This window comes from Salarias fasciatus, chromosome 5, assembly GCF_902148845.1.
Source record: "Salarias fasciatus chromosome 5, fSalaFa1.1, whole genome shotgun sequence".
NCBI classification, from domain to species: Eukaryota; Metazoa; Chordata; class Actinopteri; order Blenniiformes; family Blenniidae; genus Salarias; species Salarias fasciatus.
This window is the reverse complement of record NC_043749.1, coordinates 1,516,628-1,530,291: the sequence shown is the minus strand read 5'-3', so window position 1 is coordinate 1,530,291 and position 13,664 is coordinate 1,516,628. Positions and strand designations below refer to the sequence as shown.

The 13,664-nt window shown below is 44.5% G+C and overlaps 1 gene segment (V, D, J or C); it reads left to right on the top strand.

The window, feature by feature from the left end:
- Positions 1–442: 442 nt before the first annotated feature.
- Positions 443–937, top strand: LOC115389307 (immunoglobulin kappa variable 4-1-like). The segment is given in 2 exon segments: positions 443–507; positions 615–937. Coding segments are annotated over 2 exon segments (375 nt in total).
- The last annotated feature ends 12,727 nt before the right edge of the window (positions 938–13,664 follow it).

Genomic DNA, 13,664 nt, shown 5'->3' with positions numbered 1-13,664 from the left:
AAACCAATGCATTATTATTATTATAAAAGATGAACGTGTTGTAGCGCATATTCAGTCAATGGAATGTAAACACAACAGTAAATATTGGACCTCTTATTTTTTGACATTTTAGGGGAAGTTGAGCTTCCCTTGCAGTCTTAGATCAATCGCCACTGCAACAGATAGACATCACTGGTGAACCATGGAACAGACAGGTTTCACTGCAAAAGGGAAAAGAAGTGAACTCTTTACTTCAGACTTTAAATAATGAGCAGAAGGGTCCATCACTCATTCATTAAAGTGATCCAAGTCCCTGTTGGAGTCAGTCAGAGCATTTCCATAGAGAGCCACTTTGCATCAGCAGCACCATGCTCCACTGCTCTGGGAGAGTTTATAGTCCTGACAGTTGAAGACTGGATGACTGACAGCTGTCCTTCAGGACAACAGAAGACAGAGAAATCCTCCTCATCACAAACATGAGTGTGATCTACGTCCTCATCTGGACTCTCCTCTGCTGCTGCTTCACAGGTAAAGTCCAGAGAATCCAACTCCTCTCCTCTATGAACATCCGTCCCTCTGAAATGAAGCCCACAAAACCATGAGGCTGCTTTCTCTTTCTGTCTGTGTCTCCTCAGAGTCCAGAGGCCAGGTCACAGTGACTCAGTCTGCAGCAGTCAGCTCTGCTGTGGGACAAACCGTCACCATCACATGTAGGACCAGTCAGGATGTCTATGCTTCTGGCAGTACACACTATTTAGCCTGGTACCAACAGAAAGATGGACAACCTCCTAAAAGGCTCATTCACTCCACCAACACTCGAGATACAGCGACCCCAGATCGTTTTACAGGCAGTGGATCAAACTCTGACTTCACTCTGACCATCAGTGGAGTTCAAGCTGAAGATGCTGCAGTTTATTACTGTCAGAGTTATCACAGTCCGTATGTGTTCACACAGTGAAAAACCGTCGTACAAAAACCTCCCTCAGTCAGACTGAACAGAAACTGAACTGACTGCTGCTCACTGATACACTTCACTGAACACACACACACGCACACACGCACGCTCACACACACACACACACACAAACACACACACACACAGTTGACTCATTCCACACAAACTGAATCTCCAAATTTATTCAGTAGATCAGATGTTTCGTTTTTATAATAATCAAAAACATTTTTTCCTTTGCAACTTCGAAAGTCTTTTATTGTGATTTCATATTAGATTCTCTTCATATTGGTTTTTATGATTGAGAAGTAAAAAATACACCAAAACAAACTAATCTGATTCAGTTTAACATCTTTTATGAAGTGATTAATGTCATATTCACAGAGGCTGGTCAGGTTTCAGATCATTGTCTATTTAACAGAATAACTAAAAGTCGAATCTTTATAACTCGGTCACTCCTTTATTGTTTTTAAATGCCTTTTGTTCCCCTTGGAGTGTTCTGAGTGATTGATTCTGTCGAATGAGGTTGTTGCTTCAGCTGCCTCTCGGAAATGCTGTCAAAAACAATACCTCGATCAAACGGACCTACGCTTGTTATTACAGTGGTCAGGGAGTTCACAGCACTACAAAATCCAAAAATCATTTCCAAATTAAGGGGTCCTTACTGATTGGACACACTGCCAATGGCACATTTGTTGGCGTTCGGAAAGAAGCTCAGTCTGTCGTTTTAACCGGATGTCAATACTACTTTCAAATTTGAGATTTGAAACAAGTTCTGATTATTGAATGAATCGGCCATTATCCTGATGCACAGCAAGAATAAGAGGTGAAAATTTTATATGCTTTCAATCTACTACAATTTAACAATCAATATAAACTGGGGCTATCAAAAATTAGTGCGATAATGAGTTACTTCAAATTCCTAATGATTCCTAATTTATTTGACGCATGAGTAACCCGTGCACGTTTTGTGACCCTCGTCTCGCCCCGTAGTTTAGGAAACTGAGAGGTACGTGATGTGACTCCGCACAGTCTTGTACAGTAGGTGGCAGTATACACTTTAAAGCTGTTTGTGGTCCGCCAAAACAAAAGAAGAAGCAGTTTGAAAAAATCAGGTATAATACGTTGTGCATGACAGTGAGTGGCACCTCCACAAGATGGCCACCGCGTAGGCACATCAGCTCCAGTCCACAGCAGTGTGAATGAAGCATCAGTACGGTGGGTCCCAGCGCCATGACTGCAGGCCTGACTGTCCCCAGCACCAGCACACCTCCAGCACCTGGAGCAACTGGGAGGAGAAGGGTCCTGACAGAAGCCAGCTCCAATGAAGATACTGCTGAAAAATGAAACATACCTGTTTTTTTTTGCAAACGACGCATTGCACCTTCCCGGAGTCTTGCTCCTTGTTCAAATTCCTCATTGCGGGGAGGTGGCTCTGGGTGGAGGCCCTCATGCTGTGGAGGAGGGGGGCTAGGCGGGAGAGGAATGGCATTCCTCAGTGCCACGTGGTGCAAAACAGCACACACCCTGACAATGTTGCACACTTTAGCTGGGTGGTAAAGCAGCCTAGCCTCCAAGGCATCTAGACATCTCCACTTGTTTTTTGGACCTATGGCTCGCTACACAGCAGAGTGTGCACGAGTATGTGCCACGATGTAACGCTGTCACGCCCTGTGCCCCTGCGACCTTGCGGGGGCGCTGGGGTCCTATTTTGTGTTTGTCTGCCCTCTTGTTCTCCTGCCAGGTCACCTGCCTGTTCCTCATGTTCTCTTGCCTGGTCTCCTACCTCGTTAGTGCCCTAATGTGCCTCACCTGTGTCTACCTTATTTAAAGCCTGCATCCCTCACTTGTCCTTGTCAGCTCCTTGTGGGTCTGTCTGTGTGCTTCTGTGTCCCTGCCTGCACCTCAGCTCTGCTTGCCTTTTATTCCTGGGTTCCTGGTAATAAAGAACTGTTTGAACTCCACCTGGCTGCCTGTGTGTGGGCCCTTCCACCTCGCACCGTGACAAATGCAACTCATGGGTACCTTGTGGGTTGGGAAATGGGGTGAGGAGCCACGGCCTCAGGGGGGAGCCACTGTCACCAGCGAGGTGTAACAGAAGAGTGATTATAAATCAGAATGGAATTGTAAGCAGTTGAACAATTGTGTTTCAGCATTTACCAAGGAGTCAGCCGTCAGGTACAGCACCTGCCTGCAGTCTGTTCCCAACACTGCTGTGTGCCAGGATGAAAGAACAATGTGCAGCCAGGCCACCATGCGACTTTGATTGTGAGATGCATGTCTGACGCCCAAACAACTTGCATGTTGGTGGTGTGGACATGTTTCCGGTTTATGTACACAAATTCATGTTCTGTGGGAGCCCTTGTGGCCATGTGAGTGCAGTCAGTTTCTCCCATTACACTTGGACAACCGGACATTGTTGCAAACTGCCTTTTATTGTTGGTCTGCTCACTCAGTGTCAGATTGAATGAAACTGCTTTGAAATGTTTCACATCCGTCTCTGAACACTGTAACCGAGACAACAGATAGACATCACTGGTGAACCATGGAACAGACAGGTTTCACTGCAAAAGGGAAAAGGAGAAAACTTTGTACTTTAGACTTCAAACTTTAAACATGAACAGAAGGGTCCATCATTCATTTATCACACTGTCTCCAAAAGCCCTGTGAAATAAAGGTCGTGCAAAATAAAATGGTTCTTGTTTCAAGTGGAACATCTGAGAAGGCGAAAAAAGTTGAGTTTTCATTCATGGAAATCTGCCAGAATGGAAATGATTCTCATAAAAGTTTGACTCCAGAGTGAAAATGATTGATTAAAGTGTTCCAAGTCCCTGTTGGAGTCAGTCAGAGCATTTCCATAGAGAGCCACTTTGCATCAGCAGCACCATGCTCCAGTGCTCTGGGAGAGTTTATAGTCCTGACAGTTGAAGACTGGATGACTGACAGCTGTCCTTCAGGACAACAGAAGACAGAGAAATCCTCCTCATCACAAACATGAGTGTGATCTGCGTCCTCATCTGGACTCTCCTCTGCTGCTGCTTCACAGGTAAAGTCCAGAGAATCCAACTCCTCTCCTCTATGAACATCCGTCCCTCTGAAATGAAGCCCACAAAACCATGAGGCTGCTTTCTCTTTCTGTCTGTGTCTCCTCAGAGTCCAGAGGCCAGGTCACAGTGACTCAGTCTGCAGCAGTCAGCTCTGCTGTGGGACAAACCGTCACCATCACATGTAGGACCAATGAGAATGTCTACAACCGTATACATTGGTTCCAACAGAAAGATGGACAACCTCCTAAACTCCTTATTTACTACACCAGCACTCGAGCATCAGGGACTCCAGGTCGTTTTACAGGCAGTGGATCAAACTCTGACTTCACTCTGACCATCAGTGGAGTTCAAGCTGAAGATGCTGCAGTTTATTACTGTCAGAGTTATCACTGGTTAAACAATCACAGAGTGTTCACACAGTGAAAAACCGTCGTACAAAAACCTCCCTCAGTCAGACTGAACAGAAACTGAACTGACTGCTGCTCACTGATACACTTCACTGAACACACTCACATGCACACTACCATTATTCCACATAAACTGAACATATGTAAATTAATATGAATATGTTTAAATTGGTATGATATTTTTTGACCAGAAATCAAAGAAATCAAAATTTACAGTCAGAAAAAATAACATTCTGTCAGCTTTTTATGAACTGACACTGATTGAGAAAGAGATTAATCCTTCTCGAGATTGTAAGACTTGACTGACAGTGGGATTGAAATCATTGTCTGTAGATTTTATTTTCTAATCCTGGAATTATTTGATGCTATTTCTGTTCTGATTCTCATTGTGTAATTTGTCGTGAATCAGAGCCAAACATGACGAGTCAAGGTGTTGACGTTGCACAAGAAGGATTTATTCAGGATGGCAGAGGAACCACACACAAATCAGCTGATTGAGAGCAAGGCTGTTGCTCCGAGGAAAATCCAGCCCAACTCAGGCATGACTTCTGGCCACGCCATCTCATATAGCCAGATCTCACCAGACTAGCAGATGTTGTTTCTCAGGGGAAACATGTTGGTTCTCAGGGGAGCAGTCCCTCGACCAAGTGACTTCGGACAAAACAGGTTGGCCTTCACACTTTGTTCCTGAGAACTTGAAAACAAAGCAGTATTCCATATTCAATCCCTCCTGTTGTTAAATTTCAATTCAAAACCAGACACACAATACATTTGAATTTTGACAATAATCTAACTCACTATCGGAGACAGCAAAGCCAGACAAAGTTAATCCATTTTTCATTTTTGTCACACTTCAATATCAATGTTAGGTCCTGGCATTGTGATCATCTATGAATGTTTATAACTATAGCTACACGTGTTAAAATGGCATTATAATGCTTTATAAATGTAATTATAATGTGTTATACAGGGGGGCTTCAAAAAAAGTGTTACCAAATTGTTCTTTTATTTCGTTAAAATCATCATCCTGTGCTTTATTATCCTCCACCGGGGTTGGGGGTCGGGCGCTGGTGTAGTGGGTAGGAAATCCACAGTAAATTTAAGTTTATTGAAACTAATCCCCCCCCCACCCCAAAATTTAATTTTTGTTTTAAACCAGAACTGATCTAAGGCAGTTCCCAAATATGTCAGTAGATTGCACATGTGTCATTGAGGACCTCTTGAGAGGATAGATCGCTTCGTTTTGGCTCAGTATTAAATGAGCACTTGTTGGAGCAACACGTTAATGTCTGTCATCCATCCTTTCGGTCCACAGGTAATGTTGAGGTTACTATCAATCACCAGCTTTGTTGTGTGGGAATATAGGATCTTTGGGAATCAGTGGGTAAAGCTGTGATGAGTTTAAAATATGTTTAAAGCACATGGAAGTTTGTTTTGTATTTGTCATCTGCCATTTTAAAGGTTAAGTTTATCAAGTCTCTTCCTTTTAAATAGTTTTAAAATGATGGTAGCAGATGATAATGTGGAATAACAGTCCTAGGTAACTGGTTGAATGTTTATACTCAAGTTCATTGTCAACCAACTGTGAAGCACGATGTAGCTTCCGTTAGCATGCTAACAGCATGTAGCCATGCCACGTTGTTGAGTTCACTGTGAGATGCATGAGTTTACTGAAAGCAGGGCGCGAAATTCCCTATAAAATGGCGGCGGGGACCGATTGAGATTGAATCTCCGCCAGTTTAGGTGCCATATAAGCAGGTGCTTACCGCCTGTTGGCTTTTTTATCATGACAAGAAGACATTTTGAAGAAAGAAAGTACCGTGAAACTGCTAGCGTGTAGCGCCCGGAACGAACACGCAGCCTGTTTCCGCACGAGAGTGTAAGCCGCACGGACATGTCGGAGCAAGCAGATGGAGCACAGCGCGGTGAAACGACGCAAGCTGCGTTCACACCGCCATTATGCTTTCCGCGATTTTGCGTCAAAATATAATTGAAAACGAATGGGAGCGCGCGTTCCACCAGCGATGAAACGCAATCGCATGGGACGCGGGCACGTTTTCGTCAGGGCATTGAAGAGCAGAATGAAGAAAATGCTGGTGAAAAGGAGGAAGGACAACAAAGAAAACGTCAGAAAATGTCAAAAGTTTGGGACAACTTTAAACGAAAAAAGGGAAGAGCTCGGTGCAAAGTTTGCACTGCCAAGCGGAGCTGCCATATTATAACAGGACCAAGTAGATGCTAAAAAAAAAAAGTGACTGCATTCTGAAATTGCTGTTTTGTACTCCTTTGAATGCACTTTAAATTTTAGGCAGCTGTCAGTTTAAAAAGGTGAATGTGCTGTTTTGGACTCAGCCTGAGTATTATTAATTTTGTTTGTTTTTTGCACAAGACTGATGGCAAATTAATATCAATAGGAATTATTTGATAATACTGAATATTGCCTGCCGTACTTGAAGTGTTCTTTAAAGGTATGCTGGAGGATCCTTAGAACCAATCAGAAATGTATGGTTCCAACTCGTGATTGGGTAGTCATAATGCCAATCAATGTGGTAACGCATTTGCGTGATGACGTATAATGTCGAGTCGCCACCTCTGTGCATGCGCTTGTTTCGAGCCGCGCATGCGCAGAGCATTGTTTAGGAAGAGACATGCAGCGGGAGCGTATGGCAAGCCGTTTTAACATTTAATGCCTAGATTGCACTATCCGGAACTAAGACTGCGGATATCCACAACTCCATTCTGACTAGGCATAATGAATTTTGGATATCCAGAATTTTCATTAAAGATATCTATAATGTAGTTTTGACTATCCGAAAGGACTGATAGAGATATCTAAATTTCAGTTTCGCCTAGTCGAAACTGAGATCTAGATATCTCTAATGACGTCACTGAAACGTCATGAAACGCATCACATAACCTAAATGACAATTAGAGATATCCATAATTCAGTTTCCACTAGGCGAAATGTAAGTTAAAGAAATCTTAAATGACATTGCTCTATTTTAGATATCCAGAAATGCGTAACTTCCCAACCCCGCCAGAAAAAACAGGAAGCCTATGGCAAATGAAGCTTTTCTATTTCGGCAGTATTAAACAATATTGTTCAAAAATGCCACGGAGTGGAACGGGCCCTCAGTCAGGGCATTTGTGGGGAGAGAGAGCGTTGTGCTGTCCAAAGCTGTCAAACTAATGTGGAACGAATTGAACATTTGCTTTCGCCGGACACAAAAAATGCACTTATAGCCTGCTTAGATGAGCTACGAACGCTCATTTACACAAATGTACCGGCCGTGGGAAATCGAGGTTTCTCTGTGAGGCGCATTTGTGGTATTTAGAGCCATTAGTGGATTAAGAACTGTTGTTATATAAAGTAGTGTATAACTCTGATCAGTAGATGGCGTGATGGCTACACGGTGTGTTCAGATATAGGTATAGTCTCACGTGATTACACTCCGAAAACGGGAACACACATGGAAGCCCTGAATGTGTCAACTGTGGCGTTAAAATGCATATTTTTGCTCTTTACAGAACCAAAATAAAAGAAATTCAAATTAAATGTGCAGTGGAGTGCAACTACACATTCGGTTCAAATCAGCATTTCACCGCTTTCCGCCTGAAAGTGGGAGGAGTAATTGCACGACATTATGGATATCTGCAACGTCATTTCGTCTAGTCAAAACTGTCATTCAAGATATCTTTAAATACATTTCGCCTAGGCAGAATTGTAATTACAGATATCTCCATGTTTTAGATATCTCTTTCAAAATTAAAGATATCTCTAACATAATTTTAGATATCCACAATCAAGTTTTGCCTATCCGTAATTCCCATTTGAGATATCTACAACATTATTTTGACTAGGCGTTACTTTAATTTAAGATATCTACAACGAATTCCACCTAGTCAAAACTGAGTTATGGATATCCATAAAGAAACATGGTAACGCTTCCTTTTACAGTACGGCAATTACCATGTATTAACGTGGTAATTGCAAGGTAAGTACCATGTAATAAGGAGAAGTTACTGTAAAATTACCATGTAATTACAGGGTAACTATGTTGCTAATTACCTAGTACTTTTAGAGTAATTACCAAGCCAATTCCAGGCAAATACCAAGTAACTACCTGGTAGTAAGTATTAATTACTGGGTAATTACAATGTATATAGCAACTATGTCGGTAATTGCCAAGTACTTACTAAGTAATTGCTAAGTAATTACCATGTAATCATTGGGAAATGTAGACTTTTTACCAGGTATTACTTGGTACTGCTAGGTGTGTTCGCTATGCATTTCCCTAGTAGTCAAGTGTTTTTTACTACTTACCTGGTAACTTCCCAGTAACTACAACATTTACCTGGTAATTACGGTTGAACTGTAGACTACTGCAAAAGGAAGTGAGGCCTGTTTCCACACTATTAATAACTATGTAATTTCCAGGTAAATATTTTTCTATTTACTAGGTAACAAATAAGCAATTACCATGTAATAACATGGAAACAGACCTCACTTCCTTTTACAGTACAAATCCACTTTAATAACGATGTAATTTCGAGGTAGGTATTTTTGCAGTTCCTGGGTAACGAGTAAGTAGTTACCAGGTAATAGTGTGGAAACAGGCCTCACTACGTCAAACGTCAAAACAACGTTGACACTAAATGGTTGAAGTTGTGTTGTAAACTCACTGTGGATTCAACATTGAAATATCAACATTTTTTTAGATTTATATGTAATCGTCAGTATTTTTAAAATCATGACTTCTAAAATTTTAGCTGAAATATGCCAGTTGAAAAACAAAGTTGTTTCAACATCCATACAACGTTGATAAATTTATCATTGAAAAAGTGTTTATGTGAATGTTAACCCCCGCCTCGCATTTCTTTTTCTTTGAGTCTGTTTGTTTTCATTGTCTCGTCAAGATAGAATTATGTCTAATAAAAGAGCCACTCCAGCGGTTAAATTTAGTACGTAATTCCATCGAATTGTGAACTTGGGTGAAACACAAAACAAACATCTTTAAAACCACCACTTTGTTTCGTGTGTATTGCACTGTATTTTAGAATAAGTAGTTTTCTGCAAAATAGTGGTCTGCCTCCCATTGACAGATTAAGCATTTAATAAACAAATAGCTCAATAGGTAAGGCTAAGTGTTTGCTGAACAGTAAGTCATGAGTTCGAATCCTCTGTTTCACCCGTCTGTAATGAAATGTATAAATGGCTGAAAGAATATGTCTGAACCTCAGACTGCAAGCCTGGTAGCTAATTTAATTTATAATTTTCTGCACTTTTGCTGCTATACTGCTCAGTTGAACTAAAACCAACATTGATTCATGGTTGAAGACATGAAGTTGAAATAACGTGATTTCAACGATCAGATTTGCAAAATCAAAACAAAATTCAACGGTTATTCAACATTGATACCTGACGTTGATTCAACAGTGATTCAACGCTAAAATACCAGCTGGGTACTGGTGGTGCACCAAGTGTGACTGGAGCGCAACGAGGCTTCGTGGCCTTGCTGCAGAAGTTACTGGTTAGAAAGCTGCTGACGTTTCACTGCATCCTGCACCAAGAGGCACTGTGTGCGCAAACTTTCCTCTAGAATGCTCAGAGGTCATTCATGTTGTTATTCAGATTATCAATAAAATAATGACAAAAGGTTTAAATTACCTTCAGTTCTGCTCGTTACTGGATGAGGTGGAGAGCACTTACTTCAATCTGCTGCTGCATAAGAGTCCCGTGGCTGTCCAGAGGAGAGGTGCTGAAACGCTATGCTGCATGTCTGGGAGAGGTGAAAACTTTGACAAACAGCAAAGGGCTCACCTTTCCTGAGCTGGAACAGCCAGAATGACTGGAAAAGCTGCACTTCATGGTGGACATGACGGCGAAGCTGAACTTGCTGAATACAACTCTTCAGGGGAGATGAGGCACAGCACTACACATGTTGGAGGAGGCGTTAAGGCTCGTCCATGCTTCACATGTACGCGTTTCCGCGTCCGCTTTGGAAGGTCCGCGCACCACCGATGCGGACGCGCTTTCTCCCATGCTATATTTTGAGCTCAGCTGTGCGCGTCTCATGCAGGCGCGGTGATCCACGCAGCCTCGAGAAGCTTTTCCGGCTCTACAGACTGTTCATCTGCTCCTTTATTACGGATTATTTAGAGAAAATTAAGCACATACACTGTCAGTACATTATCTTTAAGTATTAAAGTTTATTTAGCCTTTTTTTTCTGTTTCTGAATCGCGGGGCGGCGCCGGAGCGATTAGTTGCTTTTTCACTTCTGTCTGCAGACCTCCTCCTCCCTCCAGACAGTCTCTCTCTCTCTTTTCACGAATTTTTCACTCTTTCGGTGTCTTTAAGTGGAGCCATCAGGCTGGAGCTCCGTCTGCTTTCACTTTTACCGTCATGTTTTGGTTGCTATGGCGCTCTGGCGCAGGCGCACACTTCCGCGACCTGCGCGCAATGCGCAACTTGGTCTCAATTTCTGGCTGCTGCGCGGACGTCCGCGGATCGGTCCGCGCGGACCCTAGCGGACAGGAATTCATGACGATTTTTACGTCACGCGGACCAACGCGCAACGCGCACCCACGCGGACATGTGAAGCATGGACGGGCCTTTAGCGCTCGAGCGCGAACTGACAGTTTTAGCCAGAGATGTACAGACAGGCACACTGTCTCACTTCTCTCCTTTCAGGAAGTTCAAACAAGCTCGCAAGGTGATCATTTCAGAGTATTTGCAGTCTGCAGTCACTACAATGCAAGCATCGTTTGGGAAAGGATTCAGTGCAGATGCAAGATTTAACTTTCACAGGCCGGAAATCCTTTTTTCATTCATTTCAAGCAATTTACTGAGTTCTTGAATTTCAGGTTTTCTGAAGCTGTAAGTCCTAATCAGCAAAATCAAAAAAGTTTGAAATATATTGACTTGCATAATATTTGTCTCTGTAATATGTGCATTTCATCCTTAAAGTTAAGTTAAAATAGAATCCGTTTATTGTCATCAAAAATGTATAAGAAATTTAAAGCTACAGAAATGCATGTACTTTTTCAGGATATTGTGGTGTCTGCTGGGAGAGGGTGTTTCCTCACATTAGAAGGAGCGGGGTTTAGTCACCTGAGGAGGTGTGGTTCACTGTTGGTGGGGTTAAAAGGGCAGGAGTGATCTGTCAGGTTGTTGCTTCCTGGAATGGCTGCTGTCACCTATGTGCTGCCAGTAAACAACACCCAGCTCAACTCTCTCGTTCGTCTCCTCCTTGTGTGACCGCCACATTGGTGACCCTGATGCTGGACATGTCTGTGGAGTCAAGCAACAGCGCAGGAGGCTACCGCTGTTTATGCCGCGGCGATCAAGCTGCCAGACTTTTTAAAAAAGGATCCGGAGCCATGGTTCCAGTACGTCGAGGCGCAGTTTCAGCTGAGAGGCATCACGGCGGACGAGACATGGTATTACTATGTGGTGGCAGCTCTGGATTCAGCGACCACCCGCCGTGTCATGGGTTTCCCGACAGGTACGCTGAAGGCGCAGCTCCTCCAGCTCTTTCAGTTGTTGGACACGGAGCGTGCAGAGCGGCTGCTGTCCCTTCAAGGCTTGGGAGACAGCACGCCCACAGAACTGATGGCCGACGGCGCGCTGTGTTTTTTTAACCGGCGCTTTGGGTCCCGGGCAAAGCGCTGCACGCCGCCGTGCACATTCCCGGTGCAGGGAAACGGCTTCCTCAGTGCTCGGTGGCAGCTGTGACCGCTGAGGATACCAACAAGCTGCTGTTTATTAAAGACACTGTGTCCGGGAGGCGTTTTCTGGTGGACATGGGCGCACAACGGAGCATTCTACCAGCTTCCAGCACTGATAGAGCCAGCAGTGAACATGGGCTGGAGCTGGATACCACAAACGGGACTGCTATCCGCACGTTCGGCACCAGGTATGTGACTGTGTGTTTTGACGGTCGACAGTTCGGCTGGGACTTTGTGATGGCTGATGTAGCTGTTCCGATCCTTGGGGCTGATTTCCTGTGTGCACATGGATTATTAGTGGACATTACAAACCGCTGCTTGGTGGACGCACTCTCCTTCTCCTCCTATTCATGCACTTTGGGGAGGGGTGGATTGCTGTCTCTGACTAATCGTCTGCCCACCGAGGATGTGTACCAGCAGCTCCTGGCCGAGTTCCCGGATCTCACAGTCCCCACCTTCTCTGTTTGCCACTATGGAGCGTCTGGGAATTGTGCGGCGCTCGGACAGCCCGTGGGCCTCACCCCTGCACATGGTCTCAAAATCAGATGGCAGCTGGAGGCCGTGTGGTGATTTTTGGCGACTGAATAACATCACCAAGCATGATCGGTACCCTGTTCCACACATCCAGGATTTCTCGGTCCACCTGGCAGGGAAAGTTATCTTTGCCAAGGTGGATTTGGTGAAAGGCTACCACCAGGTCCCGGTCCACCCCCAGGACGTGGCAAAGACTGCGGTGATCTCTCCGTTTGGGCTGTTTGAGTTCCTGCGGATGCCATTTGGACTTAAAGGTGCAGCGCAGACTTTCCAGCGGCTGATGGAATCTGTGTTACGGGGGTTGCCGTTCCTGTTTGTGTACCTGGATGACATTCTGGTGGCCAGCGCCTTGGCTGAGGAGCACCTGTTACACTTGCGACAGCTCTTCGGGAGGCTTACTGAGCACGGACTGATCATTAATCCAGCCAAATACCGGTTCGGACTCTCAGAGGTCGAGTTCCTGAGTCATCATATCTCCTCGCATGGTTCCATTACCGGCTAAAGTTAAGGCGATCGCCGTTTTTCCGCGTCCTCGCACCATCAAGTCCCTGCAGGAGTTCCTTGGCATGGTGAACTTCTGCAACTGCTTTATCGTACACGCGGCTCACCTGATGCGCCCCCTGTATGAGGCACTGAGGGGTGCAATGGCTAAGCAGGACGTGGACTGGACACCCGAGAGAATCCTGGCATTTGAGAGGGCCAAGGTCGCGCTCTCCAACGCCGCCATGCTGGCGTATCCCTCCCCGACAGCACCGGTTGCGCTCACCACTGACGCCTCGGATTATGCAGTGGGTGCGGTCTGTGAGCACTGGGTGGATGGTGCCTGGCAGCCTCTGGCGTTTTTCAGCAAGCAGCTGTGAGACAGCGAGAGGAAATATAGCGCATTTGACCGGGAGCTGTTGGCTCTTGTCTTCGCCACACGCCATTTCCGGTTCCTGCTGGAGGGATGGCGGTTCACCGATTGATGTACTACTTGATTTACAACAAAAGAGGAATCGGTGTGTTCCAGCAGTATG